The sequence below is a fragment of the Penicillium chrysogenum genome, assembly GCF_028827035.1.
Source record: "Penicillium chrysogenum strain IBT 35668 chromosome Unknown utg000005l_segment0_segment0, whole genome shotgun sequence".
Classification (NCBI taxonomy): domain Eukaryota; kingdom Fungi; phylum Ascomycota; class Eurotiomycetes; order Eurotiales; family Aspergillaceae; genus Penicillium; species Penicillium chrysogenum.
This window is the reverse complement of record NW_026622753.1, coordinates 8,502,414-8,517,916: the sequence shown is the minus strand read 5'-3', so window position 1 is coordinate 8,517,916 and position 15,503 is coordinate 8,502,414. Positions and strand designations below refer to the sequence as shown.

At 49.6% G+C, this 15,503-nt stretch overlaps 3 protein-coding genes across 3 annotated transcripts; 1 reads left to right on the top strand and 2 right to left on the bottom strand.

Moving 5' to 3' along the window:
- Positions 1–533: 533 nt before the first annotated feature.
- Positions 534–4,283, bottom strand: N7489_011598 (uncharacterized protein; the record flags this gene model as incomplete). Its single annotated transcript, XM_056717347.1, has 1 exon — positions 534–4,283. The coding sequence occupies one exon, from the start codon at positions 4,281–4,283 to the stop codon at positions 534–536; it is 3,750 nt and encodes a 1,249-aa protein (XP_056564969.1).
- A 4,634-nt stretch (positions 4,284–8,917) lies between these two features.
- On the bottom strand, positions 8,918–10,063 carry N7489_011597 (uncharacterized protein; the record flags this gene model as incomplete). Its single annotated transcript, XM_056717346.1, has 1 exon — positions 8,918–10,063. One exon carries the CDS (start codon positions 10,061–10,063, stop codon positions 8,918–8,920), a length of 1,146 nt encoding a protein of 381 aa, XP_056564968.1.
- Positions 10,064–13,183: 3,120 nt separating this feature from the next.
- On the top strand, positions 13,184–14,746 carry wetA (developmental regulatory protein WetA; the record flags this gene model as incomplete). The annotated part of the gene is made up of 1 exon (XM_056717345.1): positions 13,184–14,746. One exon carries the CDS (start codon positions 13,184–13,186, stop codon positions 14,744–14,746), a length of 1,563 nt encoding a protein of 520 aa, XP_056564967.1.
- Between the last annotated feature and the right edge of the window lie 757 nt (positions 14,747–15,503).

The following is a 15,503-nucleotide window of genomic DNA, read 5'->3' as shown; positions in this document are numbered from 1 at the left end:
TCTATACTTTGAGGGATTCTTCTTTCACGCAGCAAATATTGTTGGGTCTAATTGTTTTGTATTTACGCAAGTCGAGTTATTACTACGTGTTGGACTTATGGTGTTCACAGAAGAATGAAATGGTTTCTGAGTCTCAGGGCATTGAAAAATAGCCCAAGTATAGAATAGACATGGTATCTCGAAATCCACGAAAGCAATCAAAGCGACGTCCCAGCAAAGAGACAAAATAGAAAACCCGAAGTCAGTATTAATCGTTTAGTCGCACGCAGAAAGGTAGAAAATAATGTGGCGCACAAAAGCGCAAGAAAAGATAGGAAAAAGCCACCCGGCCGTAGGGATAGTAAACAATAAGGAAAAGAGGACGTGACTCTATGTGAACAAAGTGAAAAGAAAGGGAATGATAGCGATGGCAGTGCTGTTGCACAAACAAGAAAGGCCGAAGCGATGGACATGATATGTAGATCGTTAGATGAATTAGAACGCTCAGCAAAGCAAGACATTAGTCGAGAATGTCGTCAGGATACTTCAAACCGTTAGGCCTCGACCTTCTTTCGGCGCGCAAAGAAACGGGAAAAGCCACCGTCCTTCGCCTTAGAGCCCATTGGTGAAGATCGATTGGGGGCCGGAGTAGGCCCGGTGTTTCGGAGGAAATCCGCCAAATCACCGGTGTCGGTCTGGCGGTTTGAGATGGAAGGCATGGTGCCAGTGTTGCGCTCCTGGCCCACCTTGGCAGAGTAATTGGATTGGACCTTGGTGGGGGCGTTTTGTGTGCGCAAGGAGTTTTGAGAGGTGCGAAGCAGACGTGCCTTCATGCCCGATGCGCCGGAGAGACCATTTGATGCAGGAGCACTGATTGCAAATGGCTGTGGGGTTTGTTCAGAGGATGGGGGAGGAGGAGCGTTGCGCAGGAAATCCATCAGGCTCTCTTCTTCGCGCTTAGGCTTGGGATTTTGTTCTTTTTCCAGAAGCTCTTCTAGAAGGGCGTCATCGTCGTCGTCGTCAATGGCGTAAGGATCTGGGGCACGGCGTTGCTTCCGAACAGGCTGGGGCTCGTCGAAGTCTGTGGCGCTTCCCGAGGCTGTAGCCTTGGTTCGGTTTGAATCCAGCAAGCCGGACCGCGAACCAAGAGATGTCAAGGACTTATTGGGCGTAGATCCATTAACAGTGCTCACGAAAGAGTTGGACGTAGTGTTATCCAGATGAAGATCATCCGAGTCAATGGTGTTGCGGAAAGGTGCGACTGTCCGAGGGATTCGGTGCGCACCTGCAGGCATAGGAGGTCCCTCACGAATGAAGTCGATGAGATCCGAAGTCTGAGATCCTCCCGTCTCGGCAGATCGAGCTTGAAGCTTAGGTCGGTTTCCACGGGAGGCAGTGGAGAGAGTTGAGGGAGGACGAATAGGACGCGTGCTCTCGGCAGAGATAGAGGTCTTAGACTCGTTTGGAGAGGTCTTAGACTCGTTTGGCCCACTAGCAGGGCCAGTCGATCTCATGAATTCCGCGAAGTCGCGTGTCGACTCTGAGGGTGAGATTCGCGCGTCCCGCGCCTGTCCAACCTTGCTAGACCTCGATGTTGATGACATGTTGGTCAAGCGCGTAGTAAGCGGGATGTGCTTGGGTGACTCAATGGATCTGGTGTGCGAGATTGGAGTCATCTCCCCAGTTGCCTTTGAGGAAACTGAGGCTTGAGGGCGGTGTTTTTCTTCGTCCGGTGGCGCGGTGGTATTTAAGAATTCAGCCAGGTCGGAGACACCTGCGGTCTCTGATCGAGGAACTGATCGGCTAGGCATGTCAGGTAAGGTCATCTCCCTGACACTTCGCGGAGTAAGGGTGTAATGGATAGTCTCATCACTGTTGATCAACTTATCCAAATCGGCAATATCATCGTCTACAGAGTCTACGCTCCCAGATGCGCGACTGGTTTCAGACGAACTGCGCATGCGGGGCGAGCCAGATTCACCTAGTGGTCGACCCATGAGACCCTTCAGTTTGCTAGAAACGTGCGATGTGGTAGAGCCAGCAGTTACTGGACGCGTATTCTCGCGTGCACTGCCGAAGCTCCCAGACCGACGGGTCTTAGTGATGATAGATGAAGCCGTCGACGTCGACGGTCGAGACATGCGCTGAACAGCGGCTCGTTCGACCGCGGACGCGGAGGCGGAGGCGGGGGAGCCTCGGTTGCTGGCTGTGACCTCCAAAGGAGCAGGTCTGGGGCGAGTTTTCGATCGCTGCGAATTACCTGAACTAGAAGTCGGGCGAGTGATATCGACGGGGAGGGATTTTGAAGATTTTGCCGTTTCGGTGTGTGCCTCTGATGGCTGAGCCGGAGGGGTCGCGGTCGTGGCCATGTTATTCAGATCATCGGTCGCATCGTTATCGATAGAAGATGTGACAGCCTCGAATGGGGGTGCGGGTGGAGCCGGCGTGGTCTCAACCCCTTGCGTTGAACGCTGACTTTCCGCAACGGCTTGCATTCCAGAATCGCTAGTCTGTTCAGAGATCGACCTTGCATTCAGTAGGCTGACATCCCTGGAGGATTGTCGTTTTGGTCGTTGTACCGTCGAAGTCAATTTAGGTTTTTCGCATAATCCAGTGCCCTCAATCACTTCTGGGTCTTTCTGATTCGGCCGATCGCCCAAGGATATGATGGAGACGCGAGCACTATTGGATTGATCGGTCATAGCGTCTTCATCTTGTGCGATAGCTCGCAAGGATGCAACCGTCTCGCTGACAGGAGGCGTGTCCTCTTCTTCTTCATGCAAGATTGACATTCTCGTATTTTCGGAAGCTTCTGCAGGTGTCTTGTCGTGTTCTGTCGTGACAGCAATGCCAGGTGTAGTAGTTTCGGCTGCATCCACATATTCTGCTGATTCATCGTCCTCGTACATAGTCTCTAGTTGCTTTTTCTCCGATGCGGTGGGCGATGGGTGGTCTGTTGGGGACTCTGGCTCCTCCTCGGCGGAGTTGAGTGTGGCCGCCTCATTAGGTAGAGACCTCGTACGAACATGACGGAATGATTTGCCCGGTTCAATAGCCGACGCACTCACAGGCGAGCTGTTTACTGAACCTGGAGATTTTGGCACAAGCGAGGGTGACGAAAACACCATCAGACTACGTGGTCGCACCTTGTGAGCGATAACGGCCTGCATGGTTTGCACCTCCCCATCTAGATCGCCAATGTAGCCCGGAACCTCGATCTCTTGAACGTCGTAATCACTCATTGGCAAGGGGACAGTGGCAGGGTCGAAAGGCGGGGAATTCGCCGCGGGGAGAGGCTCCTTGGGAGTCACTGGTTCCTCAATCGTCACAATGCTGCTCTTTCGGCTGTTTGCCAGGGAGTATCCACGTGGGCGGAACGATTCACGAGATAGTGTTCGAGAAAGAGTGGTTCCGCGTCTGCGCTGCCTCCACGTTCGCCACAGGCGACCCAAGGTTGCATTCAGGGCCAACTTCTCCATATCGAGATCCTCCACCACAAGTCGGTCGATTCTTTTTCGTTCTCCAGATCCATTCAACTCATCGCCGCCATTATTGAGCTGTGCGGACAAACGAGACCGCGATGTCTCGCCGGCAATGACGAGTGCGCGCTCGCCAATGTATTCGATGATCGAGGTAAGGAAAATAGAAGCTGCCGGTGTAATATTGTCGACATGGCTGGTAAATCTGCGGGGTGCTCCATCGGTTTCTCCAAGTCTATCTTGTGCGATAAACTCGTCTTCGTCATCCTCTTCCATATCGCCCAGTCGTGTGTAGACCATGCAGCGTAGACGGGTTAACTTCCATGAGCGTACTAGATCAAAATCGCCGCCGGGCTCCTGGCCACCGCGGAATTCCGTCTGCTCATCGTCCGCTCCACCCATATATTCGCTCAACTCTTCTTCAGCTGAGGCCACGACTTCCTTGGCCAGGCGGGGCTTTAGCACCTCGGCCATGGCGGGTCGAATGCATGCGAGCTGAGTCGACTTGGACGAAGCGAGGATGTTAAACAAGAGGTTATCGAGGAATCCGTTCAGGAGCGATAGCGCGGCCGGGGTCACCAGCGCTGTGGCGCCGGCCCCGGTTTCCTCATCCTCAGCGACAAAATCGGCGGCGTTGAACTCCTGGTCGGCAGAGATGATCTCCGAAGCTGCAGATGGCGAGATGAACGCTGGGGCCGGGGTCACGGACGGTGGTGACATGAGGTTGACTCGAGAAAACTGCGAATCGGTAGAAACGACGCTGGGGCTGCGCGAACGAGACGCGGCCCCGGTATCCAGGAAGTCGGGTACTTTGATGGATTGCATTGTGTAGCCCAGGTATATTTAGGTCGAGGGCTCGAGGACTCGAGGGCTTTAGTCTGCCTCTTTTCTGTGTTCCTTCGCAGACCTCGAGTTGGACGGGATGGCGCTGGGTAGAAATCGAAATTTCTAAATCATCCTGTACTCCCAGGAATGTCAGTCTGACACGATTCTGCGGGTGAAATCTGACTTGAATGAAATTTGGGGGCTTGTACGACTGCATGCGCAACTCGACGGGCCCCCGTGACAATGGAAAGGGTGGGTTTCCAACTTACCCGTTTGAATCAGATATGCGATCAGTGCTCATACCGCATTGGCGCAGGGGAAGTAAAAGAGAAGCAAAAGAATGAAAGGTAATCACCCGTAGAGGCCAGGAGTGAGAGAGAGAGAGTCAGGAGTAATTATTCCATCCGAGTCAGTGGGGACTTGGGAGCATTCGGGGTCGACTACCGAATAATTTATGGAGCAGCTGCAATTGTATACAAATCTTACAATCTTACCTGATTACACTTTTCTTTTTGGGGTTGCATTGTAAAGACCCCTGTACCTTATTTAGGCTATTCCTCTTATTTTAAACACTATACGGAGTAACCTATTCACATACATTGATTGTAGGCAGTTATTGTACTGTGTACTCCATATACCCTTATTGAATTATTCAAAGACGGTCTTCCCCCTTATTCGGAGAAAGGAAAAAAGGAAACCCCATCGCAATCGCGCCCCACGGGAAAAAAAAAACAGAACAATGTTCCAGCGATCGGCACGCTAAAGTGCCCCGCTCGCACCTCGTTTCAGGCCTCATTGGTTGTGGGCAGCCAATCATTGAATGTGGTTCCATGGATTCGGGCGGCGGGGGTCTCAGTTAGCCTTTAGCGCCATTCCTTTCTTGTACAATTATTGATTTTTGCCTCGACTCATTCCTAGAAAGAAGTTTGCCCCAGATGCACGCAGGGTATATGTATACAATTTTAAGTGCCTCGGGAAGTATTTGTAATTATGATATCTGATATCTGAATATCTCATTTAAGTATGACCCGCTAATACTACGGGGCACATTCGGTAGTGCAGCTGTTAGCGCATAACATCCTTTTCCACACGTTCCTCAGCCGTTCCACAGGTCCCAGGGGCACACGAGGATAAGCCTGTGGCGCAGAAATGCCATGCTACGGGTAGCCGGTCCCCATTTTCCAGTTTCTGGAAACTTTATGTATACATATTGCACCATTTCGAACCTTGGAACACTATAACATCTGAGACAAATATCTCAAATTATATCAATTTCCCCAATCAGCTTTCGCTTAGGTGGCCAGGTGGCCCCCTATGTGACGCGCACCCGTACCTTCCTCCAGGGCTGATCTGAACCACTTATTGACCAACTCTGGATCCTCCAATCAATCCCCTTGTCAGGTTCTCACCCGTGGAAGAGCACCCATTCATTTCTGGGAGAGCCTCCTACCTAAGCGAATGAGAGGCTGAGAACCCAATCTCATTTTATATGACATGCTGTAGCTGAAAATGTGAGAATACGAAGTACAGAATGTACGGAGTAATCCGATCCTCCCGTGTCCACCTGAGCATTCAACGTCGGAGATGACAGGACTTCGGGTATAGTGGGCCCATGTGGCAATGAACAACAATAGGGTTATGGCGACTATTGCCATGTACCCCAACGTAGCGCGCACTAGCAGTAACTAACGATCACAATGGATATTGTCATAACAAGACATGAATCATGCAAGAATATCAAGTTCGCTATAGAGTTCCGGAAAAAGCAATTGCATACATGTACAACGCACCACTTGTTCTCGCACCTTGCAGGGCCGCTATATAGATCTAGTGGGATACATCAGATCCTACCTTCATGCATATTCCCTGATCTATACGGGGTCCCCTCAGCCCTAGAAGCAGCTTACTATGTGCAGTATCAGCATCCCAGGACACCTCGTCCAGGTACCAGCTTCAGCCCATCTCACACAGGAGTTACCCGTATCGCACAACGAAACACCACACGTTATATTCCGTAGCCAGCGTTGAAATATCGTCATTCTCATTGATTGCTCAAAACATCCTAAGCAACGGGGAAGTCTGCATTTCCATCCCTGACAAAACCCCATCTCACCATAGCACGCGCGGCTATGACTACAATTCGTAATCGCCATCGGAAAAACGACTTGGTTCCCCTAGCGACCCCTGGCCCTAGAATCAGCGTATGTACTCCGTATCCTCCATGTCCTTGAACTCCATTGTTGGAGCTAGCATACTTCATGTGGGAAGAAAGACTCCACTCTAGCCTCTAGCTGTCAGGCCCTTCATAACAACCCTTCCCGGGTCCACAGTCTAGCTTGTACGGGGACTCCAAAAGCTAAGGATCCTGCCGCGAGCGATCGACAGACTGATTATTCTGCTTGATGGATTAGCCGAATATCTCCGCGGTTTCTTCATCATTGTATTTCTCCGTGGGACGCCTCACGCTTACGACTCATACAACGTACGGAGTACCTAGATGATATATTATAGTATACGGAGTAAATTGTATGCACTTCTCTACATGTGCAATATCATTGGCTCTTCGATCACCGACCCGCACGCTATACAGCCGAATATTTTCCAAATTAGGAAAGTCGCGATCGTCAATGATCGACAGCGAGTACCAGGGACGAGGAAAATGACAGAGAAAAGAGGAATCAAAAACCTGCTTCGGCCCGGTTCATGCTCACCGCATCGTTTTCGAAAGTCTAAACGAAGCCCCCTAATCCGTATTCTCTGCTTTAGTGTACGTTTTCCCTTTCTAAGGTTCTCCCCGGGCTGTCCGTGCTCTGCACCGTTGTGATCGACAGATTTAATTAAAAACGGTGATTCGACACTTCGACTCTGGAGTATGCACGAATCTTTATTATATGATACGTTACGCCGTTGTGGTCGATAAGAAATTGAATTGGAAACGGCGAGTCGATACTTCAACTTTGGATATGCACGAGTCATGTTTATGATACATCACTCCGAAACGGTCACATTTTCTCCGAAGGCACAGGTGCATGGTGAATAGATCCAAGTCTACGGAGCACACGCATTCGCATTTCTTCGCTTCTGTTAGATTTACTGTGGTCGTATGCCAAACCCCGAAATCCCGGGGTGATCTTCACTGCAGGAAAATATACATGTACGATATACCCGTCATACATTAACTCCCTACAGCATACTACAACATATGTGCTCCGTACTCCGTACACGCATGGAGCTTGTAACTTGTGGAGCTTGGCATCATCCGGTCCATTATTCCGTGTCACTCATCATCTAACTACCAAGCTAGCACCCGTCTGCATTTTGGCCCCTTTGAATATGAAACTCCCGACAATCCCCGCTGACCTTAATGGAGCCAAGTGGACAATTACCCATTTGCATGGAGTCTGCATGAAGTCCCACATGAAGAAATGGAGCACAAAACCAAACAAGAAAGAAAGACTCCTATAGGATGGCTCAGTAATAATTGACCCCGTTGAACCGTACCTATCGACCGGTATCCTTAGACTATGTACGGAGTGCTTCTTCACAAGACGCTACGGAGTACGCGGAGTACAACCACCATCACTAGCACTAGCACTAGCCCACTAGCCGCACACTTGTCCAAAAATACATCAGCCCATCCCTGCCCTGCAAGGAACAAAAGAAATTCCCCGGGCTGGAACGCCCACTAGTGTCTGGGCCCTATGCGAGCAGGCATATGGGGGATGAAGGGGCTTGCTCGGTGTATCAGACGTGTTAGAGGAGTGTCAGGAGAAGTCTAAAAGGTGAATGGCGTACGGAGTAGTATGACCCCTGTGTTGGTGCGCATGATAATTCACACACTCAGCAATAAATGTTGGAATTAGGTACCTTTTGTATGTAAAAGCCGTACAAAAGGTACCCAGTTCCCGAATGTGTCAGGGGTAACTGGTAGTTGAAGGAAGGATTTTTGAAACATCTGTCGGGGCTGGAGTTTCTTTCCAGTCGCTTCTTTGTTGCATACGTTACACTATACGGAGCTTGTATATACCTATAACAGGACTGTAAACATCTACTTACAATATAGGCGCGAAATAAAATGCAGGTGTTTCAAGTATATATATAGGCATATATCTAATCTGTGAAGAGCGATCCTGGATGTTGAGTACCTGGGACTCGGGAACGGTTGATAGGAGGCTGAAAAATCGGTACATAGGCTGCTGCAATACTGGAGGGCTTACATAGGTATGCTTCGATGGTGATCTATCCCGAAAAGTGGCCTGTTCTGTACTCACCTTGGCTGAGCCTCGGGCTGTAGATGGTTTCCTGGGCAGGACGGGGCGAAATAGACTGATTGGTCGGGCATCATACGAGATGACCATGGCAGGAAATACAGGCTAGGCTACATTAAACCATCAGCCTGGGAACATCTGAAGTTTTGAAACTGTTTTTGATATCAAGCGCTAGTTCGGGAAAATACATGACCACTGTCAAATCCTAGTCCGAAGGCAGCTTGTGAAAAATTTGAATGCTTTTCCAGGCTAACTAAAGAGCCGTTCCATTGTGAACCCTTCGCCAGATAGTCAGCGAATCCGAAAGAAAACGTTTTCTCATAATCGTAAAGTCGTGGCATTTGTTTGCCTATGTGCAAGCAGATCTTAGACCTGCACAGGCAAGGTTTTGGTTCCGAGTTCTTGCGCAATGCCGCCAGCGAAGAAACTCAGCTCATCAGGGCCGATGTCGACCCGACCACTCGCCAATCTGTCCAGCAGGAATTGCTCAATCTTGTTTAAGAGAGCTTGGTGGTGAGCCAAGTCTAAGACCGACGAGTTTGTACCGTTTGGATTGCCCGTCTGCTCTTCTGCGCGGAGCCTGATCAACTCGTTGAGCTCGTCCTCGGCGAGGAGGTTGCAGAAGGTACCAGTGACATGATTGGAGACTAGGTCGAGGTACAATGAAGGCGCACCCTCTGGGTCCACGAATTCGGTGTCCTTGCCTAAGCGAATGTGGTCGACCTGAACTCGAAGGTACGTCTTGTACTTCGGGGTGGCAATCCCATGAATTCCATTCATGTAAGCGACAAAGAGACTGCAGTCCAAGTCCACGGCATCACGCGAAAACTCTTCTGGTTGGTTGGTAGATCTGCGAATAAACTCTGGATGGCGATCTTCATTTTCGTCGGACTCGGCAATGTCCATTTTGTCGAGTTGATCCAGAAGTGTTTGAGTGCCTTTGGAGTCCCGAGCAAGCATCATCATTTCATGGCAGGTCATTTGCTGATCAAGACCTTCATCATCCGATACTTCCACGCTGTCAATGTACTTCACCTGCGGGTCAAAGCGCACAGAGTTCTCCTCAAAGGAGATGAAAGCATCGTCAAATGACTCTGTGTGATCCTCATGCGTCTCAGGGACGTCGCCATGTGTTTCATCCCAGACTGAGAAGTCCGAATCATCACCATCATCCTCTTCGTCAGATTCATCGGAGAGTGCATCATACTCAGAATCAATTCCATCCGAGCTATAGCCGGATTCCGAATCGGACTCTTCGTCGGTGTCAAAGGTAATGGTCGAATTTTTGAGGATTGATTTCAAGAAAGGACGCAAAGTCGGTTTGGTAGTAGAGGTCGATGCATCTGACTGAGCTGGATTGCAACCGTTCGATGTGACTGAAACTTCATCCGATCCATAGCAGCTATCGTGGGAGAAAGACATCTCGAGGTTGGAGAAGGTAGAGGAGACAGAGCCCCAAGAGCCTCGATGGAGGGTTGAGGTACTCATTTGTTCAGTGATTGGTTTGTCCATGCTTTCAGCGGGACAGTTCATGGACGGTTTCGTTGATTTGCCGAACTGCCTAAAATATCGAGACTTAAGAGGGCTCTGGGATCGTAACCGAGCGCTCCTAGGCAGGAGAGTGTTGTGGAAGAACGAAGATGGAAAAGGTGCGATCAGTGAGTCGAAAGTGAATTACGAGAATAGCAAGGGCATCGAAAGCCTGCAAAGCACGGTGAAAAGTGCATAGTGAAGGCACACGGGAATCGTGTAAAAGTCTAAGGAAACTTGTCCCCAGCACAAATGATGGAAGACATGATTTTCCGATAGACGCTTTATGATTAGATGTAGAAGGGTACTTTCTTGCCAGTCTGGTGTGCGGAACAAAACAGTCGAGACTGGTCGTTGTGGTGGTTCGAAATGAGCTTGTATCGGTCACGGATAACACAGATGCCAAAGGTTTTGTCGATATGCATGTAGGGTACAAGAAGGTGGCAAGGAGAAGTCGTGGTGTTCGCGTGACGCAATGAAAGCGGCGTTGGAATGTCGCGAGAGCAGCAAGGGTCGCAACAAAGGTCGCTTTAAGGAAATCAGGAAAAAGGCGTATCGCAGACGAAGGCTTCGACAAGAGGAGACGATCGGATACGAATGTAGGAAAGAGAAGAGTGGCCCACGTTTCGCGGGGTGTGACGGAGGGGCAAAATCCGGGTTGAGTCACGTCGACTTTGGAGTGAAGGTGACGATATACAACGCAGATGAGGAAAGTGCGAGAGCACAAACTGGGTGACTGCCGATAAGCAGTAACAGTAGTAGAGAGTTGAGAGTCCAAAGGTCACAGTGTGAAGTGGCCTGAAGGAAAGGAAGGGAAAGAGAAGAGGAGGGTCCCTTACCTTTTGGGAGGTCGGAAGGGTCGCCCCAATTTCTCGTCATCTGACTCAGCCGGAACTTGACCTTTTTGGGATTTTGCCCTTTGTCTTTCAAGATCTCTTTGTTACAAAGTCATCTGATTTCTAGATCATTCCAACAATGCATTTGATCATTTGTCTATTGTTATGAATACCTAATTATTACGCTAGAGTGCCGAGTGCGCAATATCAGCCTTGGAGAGAATAACCTCGGGAGCGTCGGAGTACGGAGTACGGAGTACAGAGCACCTCTCAGCCGGGAATTGCTTTTTTTTAGTGTCACACCCAGGGTTTTGATCACAATCTTTCCTTCTAGGCATATGATATTAAGCATGCCTCCTAGGTGTGTCTTTGACTTATTCTCAAGATTTCGCTGATTGCATACACTTTGCAAATATCCATATATCCATTGTTGAACAGGCCATCCGCTATTGCTGCACCACTAACATATCACCGAAGTGTATTGTTTCTGACTCTTCCAATGCCCCTTTCCGTTTTTGTCTCGCTTTATAAATCTTGTTTGGACCGGCCTCTGGCTGCATTGCGCGTTAGCGCCTTATACTCTGTTTGAAGAAATAGGCACAACTGCATGACAGGTTGCAGGCCTATCAATATGGTCCAAAGCGCCTTGCAACTTCAGCTCTACCAAATTCTGGGTTCGACCGGAGTTTTTTGTGAAGTCTCGCCCGCCATCTATGTTCATTGGTTGGGTATTGGCCGCGCTGTGTTTGTGATGCCTGAGCTCAACCCAGACATAACAAGGATGCCAAAGGAAGCAAGACATATCGACACACCGCGTGGACCACCAACCCATTACGACTCATTGGTGGATTCAAAAATTACCTAAACACAATTGGCTAACCTTCGAATGATATCATTTTGAGATACAAGAAAGCCATTGAAGGACACTATGCTTTGACGAATGGCACTTGAATTTCTTCAAGGGGAAAGGAGGCATCAGATCCTTATCTCATGCTGAAGAAAAGGCTTGGTCTTTACTGCATTCAAACACGGCCTTATCTTGATCAACTTTGTGCAGTCCAAATATAGAACATGGGGTCGAAGCAAACACTCCCGAATAAGGGCCCTGGACGGCGATCTCCTGCAGGTCAAGGTTTTCTAAATTTCCGAGCAAGCTGCGCATACATGCTGTCTTCCCAGGAAAATCTGTCCTTCTCGAATATCTCAAAATTCTTCTGTGCATTGTCCGGGGGGAAAAGGGGGTGACATTCCGCCCAGCCTCTACGTTCCAACCCACATTCCGGACCCTCTATCACCAATAGGGCATTGACCAATTGACAACACCACCCCCACCAATTGAATCGATTGGCTAATCATGATGAAGCAAATGGAAGAAGTGTCTAGCCAGATTGCGCGGCAGATCATACTGTCACCCAAGTCGAATCTTCGGGTGGTTGATGATGGGATAGCAGGTATCATGACGCTTACACTGCAACCTTGAAAGTATCAACCTTGGAACCTGATAGGCGATCATCCTTTTGCCCCCCAGCTGTTTGGCTAGTCCTTGTTCCTTGGACAATCCTGAACGGCTCGGCGAGCGTTCCGACCCATTTCCTTTCCTAAGTGCTCTTACTCCGTACAAGTTATGTCGATCTCTAATTCAAGGTAGCGGGTCAACATGCCTAAGGCCTCCCCAGACCCGCTTCACCAGCTCATTTGATGACTGTTCCACTGCTTCTGGCTTAGTTAAGGAGGGTTACATTCCTGTGGGTGGCTATCCGGAACAAACCCTCTTCGGGGTTTGGCAAAGATCAATAGCTCGGCCAGCCATTCATATTTGCGCAACTACGATTGGCTTGGAGAGCTTGAATCATTCTTCTGGGAGGTTGGTGGGGCCGGCTAGAAGCCAACGGGGCCCTCTACAGCACATTCCTTGTCCATCTTTAGAGCACTTGGAATGTGTCCAGAAATTCCGAGGCTGGTGTCCCTGACAGCCATTCAAATAGGGCTTGCATCTGTTTGTTTGCTTTGCTTTCTTTGCATCATCTGCAGTGTTTTCTTTGATTGACAAACGGTCAAACATCCAAACAATTCAAACCAAACACATTCTCTTTGCATCATTTGCACTTCTCGGATATCCGGGTCGATCCCCCGAATCCTAAAACCCCCCAGAGCCCTAAAGAGCATCTCATTGGTTGTCCAATCACATCTAGTCTTTGAGACATCTAGTCGCTGACTACACTTTTCGCCCCGTACTTCTATATTGTCGCCGCAAACGGAAAACAAGATGTTCGCCCAACCATACGACCATTCGTTCAATGACTTGTTCAACCAATACGTCAACATGGAAACTAGTGCCGTTGATGGAAAAGATTCGGCGTTGTCCGATTTTGACCAGCTTTTTCCACTTGACTCGCTGTCGAGTGACTGTGGCGATCTTCCACCCACTGTCTCCACTCCCAAACGCCATCAATCACCGCAACCCTGGAGTAATGAGTGGTCCCTGCAGGATGACGGGGCCGCTGCCGATCATTTTGCTTTTCATGACACTGTCCACCCCTCTGCAATCTCAGATGTCAATGTGAACAACTTCGAAGTTCCTTCACGCCCTACCGCGAGCCACGGTCTGTCTACCTCGCCATCCACACCTCCAGCTACCCCTAGACGGAAGCCTACCCAGAGTGCTCTTATCACCCCTAAATCTATCCGCCACCGCAGCCCGAATGAGCGTCGCTCTCATCTGCGCAAGCAAAGTTTCTCCCCCAGCTTAATGCGCTCTTCCAACCTTTCTAAAGCAAGAATGGCATATCCCGAGGCTTGGGCCCAGCGACTTCAGAACTTCAGTCTTCACGGTTCCGAAGATCGTCTGCCGCTGTCACCTCCTCCATCGGATGTCCTCCTTCAGCATGAGAACATGTCTACCGAACAAATCATGAACCAGCATGGAGACTCAGCAGAGAGGCCTCCCCAGTACGACGCAAGACTATACCAACAGTCTCCTTCAGTTTCAATGCCATCGCCGAATATCGCAATGTCAGCACGGCAACAACAGCACTACATTGCTCAGCCAAGCTCTTCCTCCTTGACCAACTCCAGCCCTTCTTCCGCAGATGATATATTCTCTTCGTCTCACTCATCCGACCCCCATTCTCTCTCCTCTTGGCAATCCGACCCTCTTCATGCCTCATCTCTCTCTTTCACTCCAGACCTCCAAGGCCAGGATTCTCAATGGTGGTCTCCCATGCCTTCTCGGGTCGCTCAACAACAGGCCGCTTACCTCACATCTCCTACACCTGTCCGCACCATGCAAAGCGTTGGAAGCCAAAATGACATGATGCAAGGAGGACTAATGATCCAATTCAATCCCTCCTATGACATGTCGGCGGACCACTCATTCTCATCATCTAATATGCTCCCTGCCACCCCTCAAAAATTCGACACCTCCTTTAACACCTCCCAAGTCCACAACGTCTCTCGTTCACCATCTCTCTCCCCCAAGGCCGGCACATCACCCAGGGATACCCGCAATGGATCCATTTCCAAGCCCACTCATCGCCGCACTCACAGCCGTAAGCTCTCCGGCCAGAGCATGAATGCCCCCAAGCCCGCTAAGGCATCTGGCTCCTCGTCCCGGGGCTCAAACAAGTCTGTCAGCGTATCGTTCGTCAACTTTACCGCTCACGACAGCAAGAAGATCCTGACCGGAGTTGCCCCCTCCGGCAGTTCCAAGACCAAGGCTCGCCGCGAGCAAGAAGCCCGCGATAGACGTCGCAAGCTGAGCGAAGCCGCATTGAGGGCTGTGCGCAGCGCTGGCGGCGACGTCGAAGCTCTCGAAGCTGTTCTCTGTTAAGCTTGCTTTTGATTTGATTTCTTTTTCTGCTTTTCTGTCCTACGTTTTATCCAGCCGGTGTTTTATGGTTATATCATTGGGAATATCTGGTTTGCTTTTGGAGTTTATGGTTTTGCTTTCAAGCCTGGGCCCGGGTGGTTGCACCCTCAAAATGTTAGACTATTCTAATATCTAGACTCTTCTGTGGATATCTAATTCATAATACTTTGTGACTATCCGGCCTTTGCTGTAGATACTTATTTTCCCTTTTTCTTTTTCGCGCTTAGGGGATTTGAGGCACGGGTGTTCTTTTACCAAACTGGTGAGCTTCATCGTTTCCTTTTTATCCTGCTACTATCATTACTACTGTGACTTTCGGCTAACTCTACTCTTTATCCCGAGTCTCCCAAATTGAGTCCCCTATACTGAAAGTCCTCCTACTGCGTCCTGCATACTGAGTCCTCCATACTGAGTCCTCCATACTGAGTCCTCCATACAGATTCCTCCATACAGATTCCTCTATACTGAGTCCTCCATACTGTCCTCCATACTGAGTCCTCCATACCAAGTCCTACGTATCTATGACCTTGAAACTTACCAACGCGCGTTTCATGCTCCGGAGGTGCCGACTATAAATACCAGCCCGAGCAATTTCTTCTTCTTCTTTCTTCCTTCTCTCCCCACGATACATACAGACTGCTTTGGTGAGTATACACTCTGCTTCCTTACACACCGAGGCCCCTTATGCCCTTCTACTGCATGCGAGTACCTCTGGAGT